This window comes from Lutzomyia longipalpis, chromosome 3 (assembly GCF_024334085.1).
Source record: "Lutzomyia longipalpis isolate SR_M1_2022 chromosome 3, ASM2433408v1".
Taxonomy (NCBI): Eukaryota; Metazoa; Arthropoda; class Insecta; order Diptera; family Psychodidae; genus Lutzomyia; species Lutzomyia longipalpis.
This window is the reverse complement of record NC_074709.1, coordinates 16,924,366-16,940,698: the sequence shown is the minus strand read 5'-3', so window position 1 is coordinate 16,940,698 and position 16,333 is coordinate 16,924,366. Positions and strand designations below refer to the sequence as shown.

Here is a 16,333-nt window from a genome sequence, read left to right as displayed (position 1 = left end):
AGCATATAAATATGATTTTAAGAATCCTAAAAAAAATAAGCAAATATATCTCTAGGCATGATTCGTTTTACCCCAACTTTGCATTTTTACCCCACTTACTCCAAAAAAATAGTTGCTTTTGTTGATAAAATAATTATTAAAAGTTAAAACGCAAGATAAAAGGAAAAGAGCGTCAAATTGGCTCGGTGCTTTGCCCCTTTTGCTCGACTTCTGTGAGGTGAGTCGTGCCTACACCGGTTTTCAGTTCATCGCGATCGTCTACCTGGTGTTAGTCTTCCTCGAGTAACGGTAAGAGTCAGTTCGTTGAGGTCTCACGAGAGGTGTGTGTGCGCTCAAAGGTAGGCCTCCCCCATGGGCCCCCATTGCCCCTTTTTTCGTGGCTTTCCACACGACAAGACCGCCAAATTTCACGGAACCAATTGCTGCGTGATCAATAAAATGCAATTGAGAGCGGAATTGCGCGAGTTAGCAAGCTTAATAATGGGCTTTAGCCTTTGTCTCGTCGTGCGTGTTGTGCAAAAATTCTTCAATGGTTTTCTGCTCATAATATGGATGCCCCAACAAATACCGAGAACTTGCGCCATGAGTTTAATTTTTTTTTCTTTCATCTTGTGCTACTTCTTGATAAAAGAGCAAAAGCATTTTTTTTGTCTCTATGACCTTTTGCTGAATTTCTTGAGAAAATGCCAAAGAGAGAGAGAGAGAATTTTTCAGACAACATTTTTCTTCTTGCACTAAATAATATTTTTCTTAATTGTTTATTGTGTTGCAAAATGTAGTTTAATTCTCTCGCTCTGGGAGAAAAGTTGAGTTGGTTTTTTTGTGTGTGACTTGGTCGGATGTGAAGAGCGACGGATTTAACAAAAAAGATTAAATGAAATGATCTCTCTGTGAGGTGAATGTGTGACGCGATCGCAAAACTCACGCGCTCTTGATCGTGTGCGCGCGGGGTGATTCGAGGGCAAAAAGGGGCAGATTGATTGAAATACCATCTCTCAAAGAAATCTCTCAAACATCCGATCATCTTTCCAGGCTGTACGATCCACTCGCACAATCGCAGGTGCATCCACAACACAGGCAAAAGAGAAGAAGATCGCACTATAAGAAAATCTAAAGATCTGGGCGATCGAGTGGCAGGAAAATCTTCTTTTCGGATAAATCTCGTGAACTCTGTAGTCGATGGAATAGAGGAATCATGTCGTCGGATCGTTTTCACAAGTGAGTCCACAACATTTCACCTCTCTCTCCTTCTTTCCTTTAACAAAATCCATATTATGCTATATACACAATGTAACTATATACATACGTATATGTACATTATATACAACCATTAATTGCCATTCATTATTTCCGGTAAAGAGATAGAAATTACACTCTGAGAATTTTGTTGTGTATGGAATTCAGTCTGTTCTCCCCACATACTTTGCTATAGGTAACTAACTCTGTGTACAAAAAGGCAATACAAAATAAAACACGTGTGAATTGTAAAAAAGAGGATTATTTTTGTAGTGTGAAAAGAAGAAAAATAATAATATTGAGCGTGCGGAAATCATACGAATTTGACAAAGTTATGATTTTTTGGAAGAAAATAACAAATGTTTTTAACGAATTTATTTAAATAGAAATATATTTCAAAGAAAATTACCGTAAAATGGGGTAAAAATGATTGAAGTGTGCTAATTGAGTTATTGAGAAATCTGATCTTGGTCTGATCAGTTCTTAAAAAAAAGTCAAGCTTCTCAAGAATTTGTTGCCAAATCTTTCAGCTAAATAAAAACTAATAGTTCGTGGCATCACTGTGTTACCTATTAAATTCCTTTCTGATCGCTGTTAGAGGTAAAAAATCTTGCTATTTCTCTGTATTTGATTTTGTCAAGTTCATTAACCAGATGATTGGAAGCTCAAAAAAATGGTGACCTAATCCACCGGAAATTGAGTTTTTTATTTGTTCTTTCTTTTTCAAAAAGAAGTTTATGAAAAGTTCTATTATTCTGAATGTCGTACAATATTTCCACCCTCTTTTAAATCAAACAATCTCCCCTATTTCGTTGCCATGAAGAAAATTAACCCAACAAAAATCCCCATAGTGTTTAAATAAAGAAGTTATACCTTAATGCACAACGTATAAAATATTTCCGTGTTAAATGGTGAATGACGAAGCAAGATAAGAAGCCACTCGATGGTGGTCTTATCACATTGAGGAAATTTCTGTGAAAAGCACTAAAAGTTTTGTGACACAAAATGAACGAGCACAAAACACTTTCTTTTTTTTTTTAATTTCCACTCTTCGAATACTCATCCATTTTCCGTGGTATTTTTGCATTCTTCATCGGTAATTTGGTGCGCGCACCTCTTCACCGCTGCTACATCTCAAAGAGGAAAAAGGTGGCAGAAAAAAATATAATAATATCCACATAGACAAAATTCCTTCACAATGGGTGCCGCAAGAAGATCTGTGCGTGATTTTTTTCGACGACACACGCAGAGGAAGGAAAGTGAAGATGGTGGAAATGAAAGCAACATCTAAGATGAGGGGGGATCTCATAAATTGACAATCACGCAGAAGAAGAAGCTGTGTGCGCAAAGAAAAGCGAAAATGCCGCACAATTGTCTCATAAAATTGGATGGAATTATGTAGCTCTTGCAATGAGGAATATTTTTTATGAATTTTTTAATATCTCTCCAAATGAATCTTCATGAGATCTCGTAACTTTTCATTAAAAAAAAAACGTATCAAACATACAACTTTTGTACACCTATTCATTTATTTGATGATGCTTTTGATTGTTTTATTAGCTATAAGCCTCAATTGAGGTAGTTTTCCTCACAATTTCACTCTTTTATTGTGAAGATGATACTTTGTTGTGTGTCTCATTTCTTTTATTTATTTGAATTGTGCTTTTAGCATGGAAATTAGTTGGAAAATTCTTTAATTATCATAAACTAAATAAAAAAATTTGTTTATGATTCATTATAGTATTCTAACTCATCGTCAATTGTGGTAATAAACTATATTAACCCTTTCGAAACCCTCCGAACCCTTTAACGTTCAACGTGAAACATAAAAACATTGAAACATGCGCTCTTTTATCGCGATTTTTATTCTATGATTTTTTGGGTCAGCGCATGACCCAAAAAACGTTAAAGGGTTAATCGTAAAATAAGACTTATTGTCCTAAATTCGAAAAAATAGAATGTTTCAAGTTTATAGGTAATCGTATTACCTACTTGTCCTTTAAGGGTTAAAAATAGAAAAGGAAGTTATTCAATTTAAATTTGATATTTTAATTTTTTCAGAGCTGCGAGAGATGGGTTGATTGATGTCCTTAAGGAAGGCACAGCCAAGGAGCTAAACACGAGAGATGCAACTGGCATGACTCCTGTTCACTGTGCTGCCCTGGTGGGTCGTTTGGATGCCCTGAGGCTTCTAGTTGGCAGAGGGTGAGCTTTTTTTCTCTCTGAATTCCTCGCGAATGAAAATGATTTTATATTGAGCAAGGCACTTGGCTTCTAATCTTATCGCGTACCTATATATACCCTCAATTGATGGTCAAAACAATTGTATCACCTGATAAGGCAGCCCTATTGAGCTCATATAGGCAATTGTGGAGTATTCTCCGATAAAACTCCTTCACATTGACAGAGTTTTTATCAACGAAAAAATCGCTGCTCTTTACGCAATAGTGTGATGGTTTGAAATTCCTTTACTATTTGCCATTTTCTTTTCATGAAAATGATAATGCATTTACAATACCCCCTCCTTGTTACACTCCCTCTCTCTCGCGAAGAAAGGTGTGCCCGTGCATGAAGAATTTAATTCACCTTCAAACATTCATATAAATAATAAATTTTTGACTTTTTCCGAAATAATCTTTATTAATCTCGATAAAAATGTTGCAAAATAAATTCGTCTCTTAATTTAAGAGGTACTCAAGTTCAGCTTCGATGATCTTTCTCTTTGGGCACAACAAAAAAAAACCATGTGGGACTTTTTCTCGTGAGAGATGATTAAATCATGTGCGTTTCGGTTGGTTTACTTTTAGTGGAAATCCAGACAAAACAGATTATTATGGCAATACAGCCCTTCACATTGCAGCCGCCAAGGGTCACATGCAGTGTGTGGATTTTTTGGTGAAATTTGGCGTGAATCTCTATGCAAAGGACATCGAGAGACACAATGCAAAGGTAAAGGCTTCTCTGATATATGGGATTTTCTTATTTAACAATTAGTTTTAATCAATTAATTAATTAAAGCACCTGGCTTGCCTGAATAATCGCGAAGACATCCTCATCTATCTGGACACGGCAATCGCGAACTTGGAGATGACGGATCGGCGGAAGGCAAAGGCTCTGCAGGAGACGGCAGAGAAAGAATGCTTGAAGGTGATTGCCAAGTACAACAAATACAAGCAACGGATCAATCAGGAGAATGACGATGACGTCCACACAATGCCCCATCGTACGTCCACCGTACTCCGGGCTATGCGCAAACTTCCGCTGGGCGGAAGTAAACGCGATGCAGCGGCCACTGAAGCAAGTCCACAGAACAACAATAAGACCAACTTTAGTTCCCACGTGCGTGGAACTTTCTCCCGTTCACGTGGTGTTCAGCGACACATTCCACAGTGGATGCGTCATGGGCCCAAGGATGCTGTTGTGGATGATTTCCGGGTGCGCAAAATGGATCCATCGGGTAAGCTCACAGTCAGCTCATTGCAGGGTACACGACGAGACTCCGAAGTCCTCTACGTGGGCACGCATGCGTCGGCGAATGGAACAAAGGGAGAACGTGGTCGTATTCGGGATGTCTTTGAAGTTGGCACCATAAGCAATGAGGAGGATGATGCGGAATCCCTGCAAAATTCCTACGGAAACCTCTCGAGATCCGTGAGTCAGCCCGACTTCTTGGCTGCTGTGTCCAATGGGGATGATCTCAGTGAGGAAATTGCAATGCAGAGACCTTCGGGACTCTTCAATCGACCCTCCCTGGGTACTCTTGCCTTTAGGTAAAGCACCACAAGCCTTAAAATATTTTTTTTAGATAAATTTTGAGAGAATCTAATCATTTTAGACGCTCTGTAAATGCTACACTGTCTCAAATGGCTCTGGATGCATCATCAATTGAATCCAATGAGTCACGAAAGAAGAAATCGCAAAAGATAAAGCCAAGGAATCAATTTAATCTCTCTGACAGCGATACAGACGTAGCTAGTTCGAGTGATACAGATCAGGAGGATGGACGAACGCCACTTGAACGATTCCTATTGGCTTTTGGCCTTGAAGAGTACTACCCCATGTAAGAAATTTATCAAAAGTTTCTTTTAAAGAGATCTACATAAATAGTTCTCTTTTCTTCTTCTCAGTTTCGAGAAGGAACGCATCACATTGGATATTCTGATGATTCTCAAGGAGCAGGATATTGAGAAACTTCAGCTACCATTGGGGCCCTTCCGTAAGCTAATGAATGCCGTTGAGGAGCGCAGAAATGCTCTAAGTAATCCAGGTGCAATCACAGATAGTCGCTTATGAAGCACACACTTTATAATAGAGGCTGAGTGCCAGAAATTCTTTATTCTTCTAAATAAATTTCTTGTAAAAAAAACTTGATAAACTGTTCAATTTCCTATGTTCCAATTTTGAGTAAAAATACGATGCGATCTCATGTAAGGAAACGTTGTGATCATGCGATCTTCACATTAAAACTGTTCGCGATCTTGCAATCTCTTAACATTCTCTCGCAAATAAATTCAAATATGGTCTGTACTCTGAAAACAAGATTAAAAGATCTTAATTTCTGGATTTTATATAAAGTTAAGGGATACTTTTAAGATTGACTTTAGAAATATTCTTAAAAAAAGAGATCTTCACTTTGATGTAACAAAAACTTATTCCAGTTATTAAAGCATAATATCCACCTTTTGTGATCAATCTCAAGATTGCTGGGAATACAACTTGGAGTAAATTCCACCGGAACGGAGAAGATCGCAATGCGTTCCCATTTCGGCAATCTGCCCACGATCGATGACACAAATGAGATCAGCATTACGAATGGAGGACAATCTGTGAGCAATTACGATGCATGTGCGGTTCTCGCTGGCTTTCTCAAGGGCCATTTGCACCGTCTTCTCACTCTCCGTGTCCAGGGCGGATGTGGCCTCGTCCAGAAGAAGAATCTTTGGCTTCCTCACCAAAGCCCGCGCAATCGCAATCCTCTGCTTCTGTCCACCCGACAATTGCGTCCCTCTCGATCCCAGAGGGGTGTCATAGCCCTATGAATTTAAAAGGATTCTTTTCATTAAAATTGAACCATTCAAAAAAAAATTCTAAAATAAAAAGGAAACTCACGAGTGGTAGCTTTGTGACGAATTCCGAATGAATTCGAGCCTCTTTGGCAGCTTCGATGATCTCCTCGATGGGAACATCTCGTGAATTATCTCCGTAGGCGATGTTCTCAGCGATGGTTCGATCAAACAGGACGGGCTCCTGCGACACGAGACCCACATGCGAACGAAGACGTCCCAGAGCAAAGTCCTGCGTCGATACGCCATCAACTTCCACCTTTCCCTCATCAGGATCGTAATAGCGAAGAAGAAGCTGCATGCACGTTGACTTTCCACATCCAGAAGGACCCACGAGGGCCACTGTTTTCCCTTCAGGAATTCTTAAATCGAGTCCTCTGAGAATCTGAACTTCTGGTCGTGTTGGATAATGGAATTTTACATTTTCAAATGATGCAGCTCCTGCAATTTCCTGGAATTAAAAAGTTTATTGGGCATAAAATTTAATTTTATGAGATTAAAGATTAAAAAGTGTTAAAAAGATTTTTTTTACATAAAATAAAAGCATTAGCTTTTTATAAATAAAAATAACAAAGTTTTGTTTAACATCTGTACGATGAATGAACTCAAATTAACTAAAAATAAATTTAAAATGTATAACAAAAATTATACTTTAATTATTTTATTGCGTGAGGTAATAGGATAAAAACCTAATTCCAAGAAAGTTTTAACGGATTTTTTTTTCATATTTAATCTACTAGACCTTTTTGGAGCTTCCTGCTTCAAAAAAAACTGTTATAAAGTTTTTAAGATCTTTTGTAGCTATCGATTCTTTCACATTCAAGAATTTTATTGATTTCTGAGCGCAGAAAAGAAATATTTTATCTCAAATTGTAAATCAAGAAAAAAGAAAATATTTTAAGAATATTCTATATCAATGAATTAGCAAAACTTGGTAAAAACAACGATATAAAAATCTTTTAATTAAAAAAAAAAGAAGAAAAACTTACATTTTCGTCATTTCTATTTCCACTGTCTTGAATTCTAGGTTTTCTATCTAACAAAGAGAGAATACTTTCTGCAGATACAACAGCTTCACCAACATTTGATGAATTATTTAGGACGATTCCCATCATCCAGGCTCCGTAACAAATCGCTTCAATTATTCTAAAAAAAAAATTTTATCGAACTATTATCACAAATATTATATAACAATTTTATTCTTACGTTACTCCTTGAATATAGTTAATTTCTCCATCTGATATTAGGCGTCCAGCATAGACAAATCCAACTGTGTAGGCCAAAATGAACATAGAAATATTTAAACTGAATGCCAATCCTCGAAATCTTTTACTCTTCCTTGCTTCCTTCTCAGCAGACTCAAGCTCTCGATTGAACCTCTCCAGGACATATTGCTCCTGTCCTAAACTGGCTAATGTGCGAATGTTTGAGATCGCCTCAACGGCTATCCTTGAAGCATTCTCCATGGCCGTCTTCTCATTAACTGCACTGGATTTGGCATATTGAGAGTCAAAGAAGGCAAAGAAAAGCATCAAAGGAAGAAATATAGCAACCACCAATGCTAACTTCCAATAGATAATCAGTCCAATAATTAATCCAATGAGTGCTGAAGATGCAGCCTGAATTATTCCACCTAAACGTATTCCTGTTGCTCCTTGAACATTGGCACAATCCGTCGATAGACGTGCTGTTAAGGCTCCAACGGAATTTTCTGGAGCATCGAACCACGCAATTTCTTGTTTTAGCGCTGCGCTAAAAGTCATTATTCTCAGCAAACTCGTAAGACGAAGACCAGCCTTACCGAAGGTGAAAGCCTGAAGAAGAGCTGCTAATCCCATTACAATTGACATTGCTATCCAGAAGATTGTATTGTAAGCAGCTACACTGTAAATTTCATCTTCGTCATTTAGTAAAAATACTCCTAAAATTTTTCCATAGAAAATTGTACTTGTTGGGAAGCTTATACCCATGATCAGAGCTCCGATTAATCCAAAAAACATTAATCTCCATTCCCTCATAGCTAGTCGAAATATGCGATAAATTGTATTATTCGAAGCACCTCCAGAGAAGCAGGATAACCATGAAGTAATAAGTGTTTGTTTGGATTCATTTTGAAGTAAAAACTCATGATTTTTTGTATCCTGTCCACTGATGTCCGTTAATACGATTTCCTTGGTCTGAGCATCTAGCTCTATTTCTGAAAATTTTCCACCATCTGTATTATCTCCAAGTTCATTTTCATTATTCATCATGGAAATTTTATAGTAAATCTTTTTCGAATTCATCAAATCTTCATGCGTTCCTCTCTCCACAACAACGCCTTGATCAAAGACAACAATTTCATCAACATTTCGAATTGTTGAAAGCCTGTGAGACACGATTATAGTTGTCCTTCCTTCTGTAGCCCTATCAAGAGCTTTTTGAACGATCCTCTCAGATTCTGCGTCAAGAGCAGACGTTGCTTCGTCCAAGAGGAGGATCTTTGGATTCTTCACAACAGCTCTGGCTATTGCAATCCTCTGCTTCTGCCCACCTGACAGTTGCGCTCCTTTTTCTCCAACCAATGTTTCGTACTTCAGTGGAAGTTTCTCAATAAAATTGTGGCAGTTGGCAATCTTGGCTGCCTTCTCAATATCTTCCTGTGTTGCTTCGGGATTCCCAAAACGAATATTCTCTGCAATTGTGGTTGAGAAGAGAACAGGCTCCTGACCAACGACGCCAATCTGGGAGCGCAAAGAAGCTGTGTTGTAGTGCCGAATGCCGATGCCATCAATCAATATCTCGCCCTGTAAGAATCACAAACAGATTTCTATAATAATTTCTTTTTCTTTAATATAATTTTTTAATACAAAAATTACCTCTCTCGTGTCGTATAGACGTTGAAGAAGTTGAAGGCATGTAGATTTTCCGCAACCAGATTGCCCAACTAGGGCAATACGCTGACCTTTCTTCACATCAAAACTAACTCCCTGCAGTACCGGAACTGCTTTTCTCGACGGATACTGAAAGCGCACGTGCCGAAATTCCACATTCCCTTGGAAATCTTCAACCTTCAGTCCATTTTTGCTGAATGGATTAATGTTAGATTTTTGCTCAATTATGTCGTAAAAGGTTTTTGCCGCACCTTTAGCATACATTATAACGTCTAAACTGGGAACAGCTATCGCAAGCAGCTGGACATTGTGCGTAATGCAAGAAACAATCGTTAAAATTGAAATTGCCTTGTACACCTTCATCTGTTCGGGTAGATCATCTTCTAAGATCATAAAATGTATTCCAAGAAATATTCCATATGCCCAACTTAGGAAGGAAAAAAACCACATAAGACCACTCTGAAGGCCTGAATTGAGAATCTTCCTTAATCCTGATTTTTCAGCTCCTTTAAGGCTCCTTGCGAATCTCTCGCATTCCTTTTCTTCCCCTCCAAAGGCAACAACAGTACGAATAGATGAAAAGGTTTCTTCTGCAATTGCACCTGCTTTAGCGTAGCTCTTTGTTTCTTTCTTCGTGAGGTGATTTTGCGATCTTCCAACGTAAATTGAAAAAGCAATATTGATGACAAGAAGGGTGCCAGTCATAATGAGAGTCAATTTTACTCCTTGAAAGCACGAATAGATAAATCCAATTGAAAAGCGAGAAAAAATAAAAACCGCCATGGCGATTTTTTCCCCAATAGCATCTTTTATCACATCGAAATTGCTTGTAATTTTGCTGGCAAAGTCAATGCTGCTCTGAGAATCAAACCACGTCATATCCTGACTCAGGATTGCCTTCAGGAAGCTCCTTCTCATTCGCATGGTTTGCTTCAAGGCAATGAGATTCATTACGTAGATGGCTAATGTTACCGGAACAACTACCAAGATGAATAGGATGCTTCCCACGCAGAAACCAGCCCAAATGTCTTCACGAAGAGCTTCATTAATTTCAGCTGAAGTTGCATTTGTGAGAGGCCTTCCACCGCCAAAGAGCTGCAGGAGCAGTGTCTTCGGGGCTGTTGTATTCCTCATTCGATCAGTAAATATTCCCGCCATTTCTGAGTAAGACACATCCGTCATTGAAATAAAAAATGCCCCTGACGCCATTATCACCACCATCATCACCATTATTAAATTTTCCGACAATGTACCAAAACGGAACTGAAATCAAAGATTTTTGCACTTAATAAACTTTTCTTTTAATAATTCTTATCACAAGCTTACTAAATTAATAAAATCCCCGAAATAGAAACGAATTATTGAAAAACGTTTATTCATCATTGTTAAACACAATAAAACTAAACTTAAGAGAAAAAACCTGTAAGAAGGTCAAAATATAAAATTTTCCTTTAATTTAGACACTTGTGGTTCAGAACAGATCACCTGGAAAACTGAGACACTTTAAATTCACTCTCAGGAGTATAAGCAGATTTATAGTAACATTAAGCACGTTTTAATTGCCTATAAATTAATTAATTATTACTCCAAATTACAGAATGTGGTCATTTATTTTGGTACATCTTATTTGGCAGAATAATTGAGATAAATTCACTTTGAAGTATTTTTTCTTCGAATTTTGCCAAAAAAAAACATTTTTTGTTACTAAAAATGGTTGAATATTTAACGACTTCTCATAACAAATTTAGTTCGTTTTGCAAATATTTCTTCAGAAGAATTTAAGTATTTCTAAATTATCAAAACATCTCTCGTATGCTGCATCATAGAGATGCCTGGTAGAGCTTTGTGTAGAGCCCATCGCTGTTGAGGAGTTCTTCATGTGTTCCCATTTCAGCGATCTGCCCGCGATCGATGACACAAATGAGATCAGCATTGCGAATGGAGGACAACCTGTGAGCAATTACGATGCATGTGCGGTTTTCGCTGGCTTTCTCAAGGGCCATTTGCACCGTCTTCTCACTCTCCGTGTCCAGGGCGGATGTGGCCTCGTCCAGAAGAAGGATCTTTGGCTTCCTCACCAAAGCCCGCGCAATCGCAATCCTCTGCTTCTGTCCACCCGACAATTGCGTCCCTCTCGATCCCAGAGGAGTGTCATAGCCCTATGAATTTAAAAAGATTCTTTTCATTAAAATTGAATCATTCAAAAAAATTCTAAAATGAAAAGAAAACTCACGAGTGGTAGCTTTGTGACGAATTCCGAATGAATTCGAGCCTCTTTGGCAGCTTCGATGATCTCCTCGATGGGAACATCTCGTGAATTATCTCCGTAGGCGATGTTCTCAGCGATGGTTCGATCAAACAGGACGGGCTCCTGCGACACGAGACCCACATGCGAACGAAGACGTCCCAGAGCAAAGTCCTGCGTCGATACGCCATCAACTTCCACCTTTCCCTCATCAGGATCGTAATAGCGAAGAAGAAGCTGCATGCACGTGGACTTCCCACATCCTGATGGTCCCACAAGAGCTACTGTCTTCCCCTGATTAATTTGCAAGCTCAGTCCTCTAAGAATTTGCGTTTCTGGTCTATTCGGGTATCGGAATTTCACCTTCTTCAAGGAGACTTTTCCCGTTACATTCTGCGAAAGAAAATTTTTTAATTTATTAAATAATCCTTTGAACTTTGATGAAATTTTTGGGACTTACATCTACATCTTTTGGCTCCTGTGGATTCCTAATTTTAGGCAGTCTATCCAGAAGATTGAGAATACTTTCAGCTGATGAAATAGCCATGCTTACATTAGGCGCATAAAGCAACACGATGCCCATCATCCACGCTCCATACAACATTGATCCAATTACCCTGAAGAAGAAAAGAAATTAAAAAGAAATCTTTTAAGAAAAAATCTTTAGATTTACGTGATCATTTCGACGTAATGCATCTGCCCTTCAGCCATGAGATATCCTCCAGCCAGTAAAGCAATTCCGTAAGTAAAGATATTCATTGTGAGATTCAAACTGTACGCCAATCCTCGGAATTTGGTGCTCTTTGTGGCTAATTCTGCAGCTACGTCAATACTCTCAATGAATTTTTTTAGAACTTCATTTTCCCTACCCAGACTGGCCACTGTTCTAATGTTTGAAATTGCCTCAACAGCTATGCTGGAAGCTTTCTCCATTGCAACCTTCTCTTTGGCAGCACTGGACTTGGAATATTGAGAATCGAAAACAGCCACTGCAAGCAGAAGGGGGATTGTCAGGGCCACCAAAAGAGCCAATTTCCACGAAGCAATAAGTCCAATTAGCAAGCCAATTAGTACGGATGAAGTAGCCTGAAGAATACCAGCTAAACGACTTCCAGTTGCTCCCTGAACATTTGCACAATCCGTCGAGAGGCGTGCTGAAAGAGCTCCAACGGAATTCTTTGGATCATCAAACCACGACATTTCCTGTCTGATGACTGTGCTGAAAGACCACTTCCGCAGCAACGATGTGAGACGTACTCCAGCCGTTCCAAAGGAGAATGCTTCAAAGAGAGCTGCAAGACCGGCGGCAGCTGCAAGAATTATTGAATAGATGGTAGCATTTAAGGCAACGTTGTAGATTTTATCTTTGTCAGACTCGCTGGATACATCAAAAGCCTCAAAGTACATTCCGTACAAAATTCCACTAATGGGGAATGAAGATCCAACCACGATTGAGCAGAGGCATCCGAAAAGCATGAGGTGCCATTCTCTAAAACTCAATCTCATAATACGTCTAATTGTGCCCTTTTTAGCCTTCTTCCGGCTCGGCTTCAGCGACAACCCCCGTTCTCTTTGATAATCATCATCAGCAGATTCATCTTCTTTTAGTGACAATTTCCTTATTTCACCCACTGTGGAATCTCCTTTGACAATCTCTTCGTCTTCTCTGCCTTGATTAGCCATGTGGAGATTATAGAAATGTCCTTGTAGCTTCATGAGATCTTCCTGGGTTCCATGTTCAACAATTTCTCCTTGCAGGAAAACAATTATATAGTCTGCATTTCGAAGAGTTGACAGCCTATGGGAGACAGTGAGTGTTGTTCGCCCCTCAGATGCTTTATCAAGAGCTTTCTGTACCACCCTCTCAGATTCAGTGTCCAGAGCGGATGTGGCTTCATCAAGAAGAAGGATTTTGGGATTCCTCACAATGGCTCTTGCAATGGCAATTCTCTGCTTTTGCCCACCAGACAGTTGAGCTCCGTTCTCTCCCAGTACCGTGTCATACTTCTCCGGAAGCTTTTCAATAAAACTGTGGCAATTGGCAATTTTTGCTGCTTTTTCAATGTCTTCCTGTGTTGCTTCAGGATTCCCAAAACGAATATTCTCCGCAATTGTGGTTGAGAAGAGGACTGGCTCCTGACCAACGACGCCAATCTGGGACCGAAGGTAGGCAATGTTGAGATGTTTAATATTTACACCATCCACAAGAACATCGCCCTGGAAAATTCAGCGAAAGAAAATTATTAAAATATTGAATTCTGAAGCTTTAACAAATGAATTTCGGAGAAATTGCAATAGATTCAGATTTTTTTAGGCAAGAAATAAATACCTATAATTTTAACAAAAATGTTTAAATTCATACTAACCAGGCGTCTCCATTGCGAAATTTAGCCTGATATTAATTACATGGAGACGCCAGGTATTGCCAAGCTTACCTCACATGGATCGTAGAGCCTCTGGATGAGCTGAAGACACGTGGATTTACCAGATCCTGAGCTTCCAACGAGCCCAATTGTCTGTCCTTTTTTCACAACAAAATTGACCCCTTTGAGGATCTTCACATCACTCCGGGAAGGATAATGGAAACGAACATTTTTAAATTCAATATTCCCCGTGAATTGATCGAGCTTCTTGCCACATGAGCTAAAAGGATCAATGAGAGATCGCTGATTTATCACATCATAAATGAAAGATGTTATTCCCATGGCTGAAATAATGATTTCCACGCTGGGGATGGTAAATGTGACAAATTGGGACCCATTGACGAGACAATGGACAATTATAAGGACTGATGCTACATCATAAACTCTTTCCAGAAGGGGTAAATCCAGATCGAGGACCATAAGATGTATGCCGTAGTAGAAGGCAACGCCAAAGCCCCCGAAGACAAGGAACCACATGATGCCACTCTGGAAACCGGAGTAGAAGCTCTTCTTCACGCCGGATTTTTCGGCACTCTTGAGACTCTCTGCATACCGCTGGCATTCTTTGTCTTCCCCGCCAAAGGCCACAACGGTGCGGATGGCGTTGAACACCTCTTCGGCGATTGTACCGGCCACGGAATAGCTGGCAATTTCTCTCTTCGTGAGGCGACTTTCAGATTTTCCCACAATAATTGAGCAGACAATAATGAGGACAGTGTATACGCCACCAATAACCAAGGTTAGCTTCCAGCCGTGTAAGAAACATACAAGGATACTGAAGAAAAATCCCCCTAGAAGGATTACTGTGGTCACGAGTTTCTCACCAATGGCATCCTTCAGTAGATCAAGATTGTGCGTTATTTTGCTTGCAAAATCCAGAGAATTTTTGGAATCATACCACGACATCTCCTTGCTGAGGACAGAGAACAGAAATATACGGCGAATGCGCATTGTCTGCTTCAGGGCGATTGTGTTCATCATGTAGATTGCAAATGTAATGATTACAACTAAAATTGCCATGATGATCGTACTGATGAGGAAACCGGCCATTGCATCCTCCCGCATGGCTTCATGCCGCTCCTCCGGTGTTGCATTGTTAGCTTTTTTTCCACCACCAAGTAGTGGAAGTAGCAAAAAATCAAGATCTGTATTGTCAAAGTCATGGCGATTAATGAGCACGGATATTGTCTCAGAATAAACGATCGCAGATATTGGGAAGCCCGATGAGACGATAAAGACAATTACGAGGATCACAGCTGTGATGCATTTTTCAGTTCCTGTTGCAAAACGAAACTTTTGCAAAGAAAAAGGAAGCACATGAGGATTCACGAAATTTAGAAGGACAAATTTTCAATTTATTCTCACCAAGTCGAAAAATCCACTATTCGTTAATTTTTCTTTAGAAATATTTTCTCTTCCTTTCATTTTAGCAAAAGTCCTTCAAAGAATTTTTAAATAATTCCACAATTTTTTTTTTAATTTAGGAAAACTTCTCAGCACTTCTTGGTTGGAGTAATCACTCGAAAGGATAAAATGAATTTATTAAAATATCTTTAAATGAAAATTTACAAATTACTTTCGCCGATATTTATGAATTTTTATTCGAATTTGTAAGAAAAAATAATGCAATGTTATGGATCACTTCAATTTAGAAAACTTTTAGTTTAGAATATTCTGGAGCTTTTTTTTAAGGATTTCAGAACTTTTAAGCTCATTTAATGTTGTTTTTCCTTTCATAATTGCTATTGTGGATTGAAAAAAAGCCGAAGAGGTCGAAATTGAACCACGTTCCCCTACAAATAATTCATTTTAAAGGCATCATTTCAAACGTCTTAGTTGTTGTTTGCCTAGTGAAACACTCTCAAAGGTGACGTCATTAACGTAAAAGATTTCCTAAGTTCTTTAAACTTTTTTTTTCTGAATCTATGGAGCTTATTTATAAAGTTTATTTCCCCGAGAAGCGTCATAATGCTCTTAAATCTCATTGAATAAACTGTAAACTGTAAAAGTCTTGATAAAAAATTAAAGAATGATGATTACAATACGAAGAATGTAAATATATTTAAAGATTTTATTGATATATATTAAAGCTACTAAAGTTTTTAGAATGCTTTTGTGTTTCTTTAAAAAAAGATACATAGGTATGTCTTGTACAGATATGAGAAAAATAACAGCACCAAAAAATATTTGAGACTTTCCTTAATATTTTTGTTAATCTTCGATTTTTAACGTCAAAATTTAAAAAAAGTTATTTTTAATAAATCGTCAATTAATAAACGAATTAAATTAGAGCAAAAATTAAGGAATAAATACGTCTTTTCATTTTTAAATATAATATTTTATGTTATTATTTCTCCCAACACTATATTTACTTTTATTTCTAGGTGTAAAAAAGGCACTTAAAGTAGACTTAAAATAAGTATAAAATGTAGTTCCTTAGAGAAAATCATTCAGTTTGTTATGTGAATTGTACAAATGAAGATCTTATAAGTT

At 38.3% G+C, this 16,333-nt stretch overlaps 3 protein-coding genes across 3 annotated transcripts; 1 reads left to right on the top strand and 2 right to left on the bottom strand.

The window, feature by feature from the left end:
* The first annotated feature begins 235 nt into the window (after positions 1 to 235).
* LOC129794256 (pre-mRNA splicing regulator USH1G) lies at positions 236 to 7,155 on the top strand. Its single transcript, XM_055835022.1, has 7 exons — positions 236 to 338; positions 1,033 to 1,218; positions 3,298 to 3,441; positions 4,044 to 4,185; positions 4,255 to 5,006; positions 5,072 to 5,296; positions 5,364 to 7,155. The coding sequence occupies exons 2-7, from the start codon at positions 1,196 to 1,198 to the stop codon at positions 5,527 to 5,529; spliced, it is 1,452 nt and encodes a 483-aa protein (XP_055690997.1). The 5' UTR covers positions 236 to 338; positions 1,033 to 1,195; the 3' UTR covers positions 5,530 to 7,155.
* LOC129791528 (multidrug resistance protein homolog 49-like) lies at positions 5,559 to 10,330 on the bottom strand. Its single transcript, XM_055829687.1, has 6 exons — positions 9,158 to 10,330; positions 8,512 to 9,085; positions 7,506 to 8,220; positions 7,289 to 7,445; positions 6,346 to 6,750; positions 5,559 to 6,269 (listed from the first exon to the last, which is right to left on the bottom strand). The coding sequence occupies exons 1-6, from the start codon at positions 10,328 to 10,330 to the stop codon at positions 5,931 to 5,933; spliced, it is 3,363 nt and encodes a 1,120-aa protein (XP_055685662.1). The 3' UTR covers positions 5,559 to 5,930.
* A 433-nt stretch (positions 10,331 to 10,763) lies between these two features.
* LOC129794239 (multidrug resistance protein homolog 49-like) lies at positions 10,764 to 15,470 on the bottom strand. The gene is made up of 6 exons (XM_055834930.1): positions 15,206 to 15,470; positions 13,853 to 15,133; positions 12,091 to 13,634; positions 11,878 to 12,034; positions 11,406 to 11,810; positions 10,764 to 11,331 (listed from the first exon to the last, which is right to left on the bottom strand). Exons 1-6 carry the CDS (start codon positions 15,263 to 15,265, stop codon positions 10,993 to 10,995), a joined length of 3,786 nt encoding a protein of 1,261 aa, XP_055690905.1. The 5' UTR covers positions 15,266 to 15,470; the 3' UTR covers positions 10,764 to 10,992.
* Positions 15,471 to 16,333: the final 863 nt, after the last annotated feature.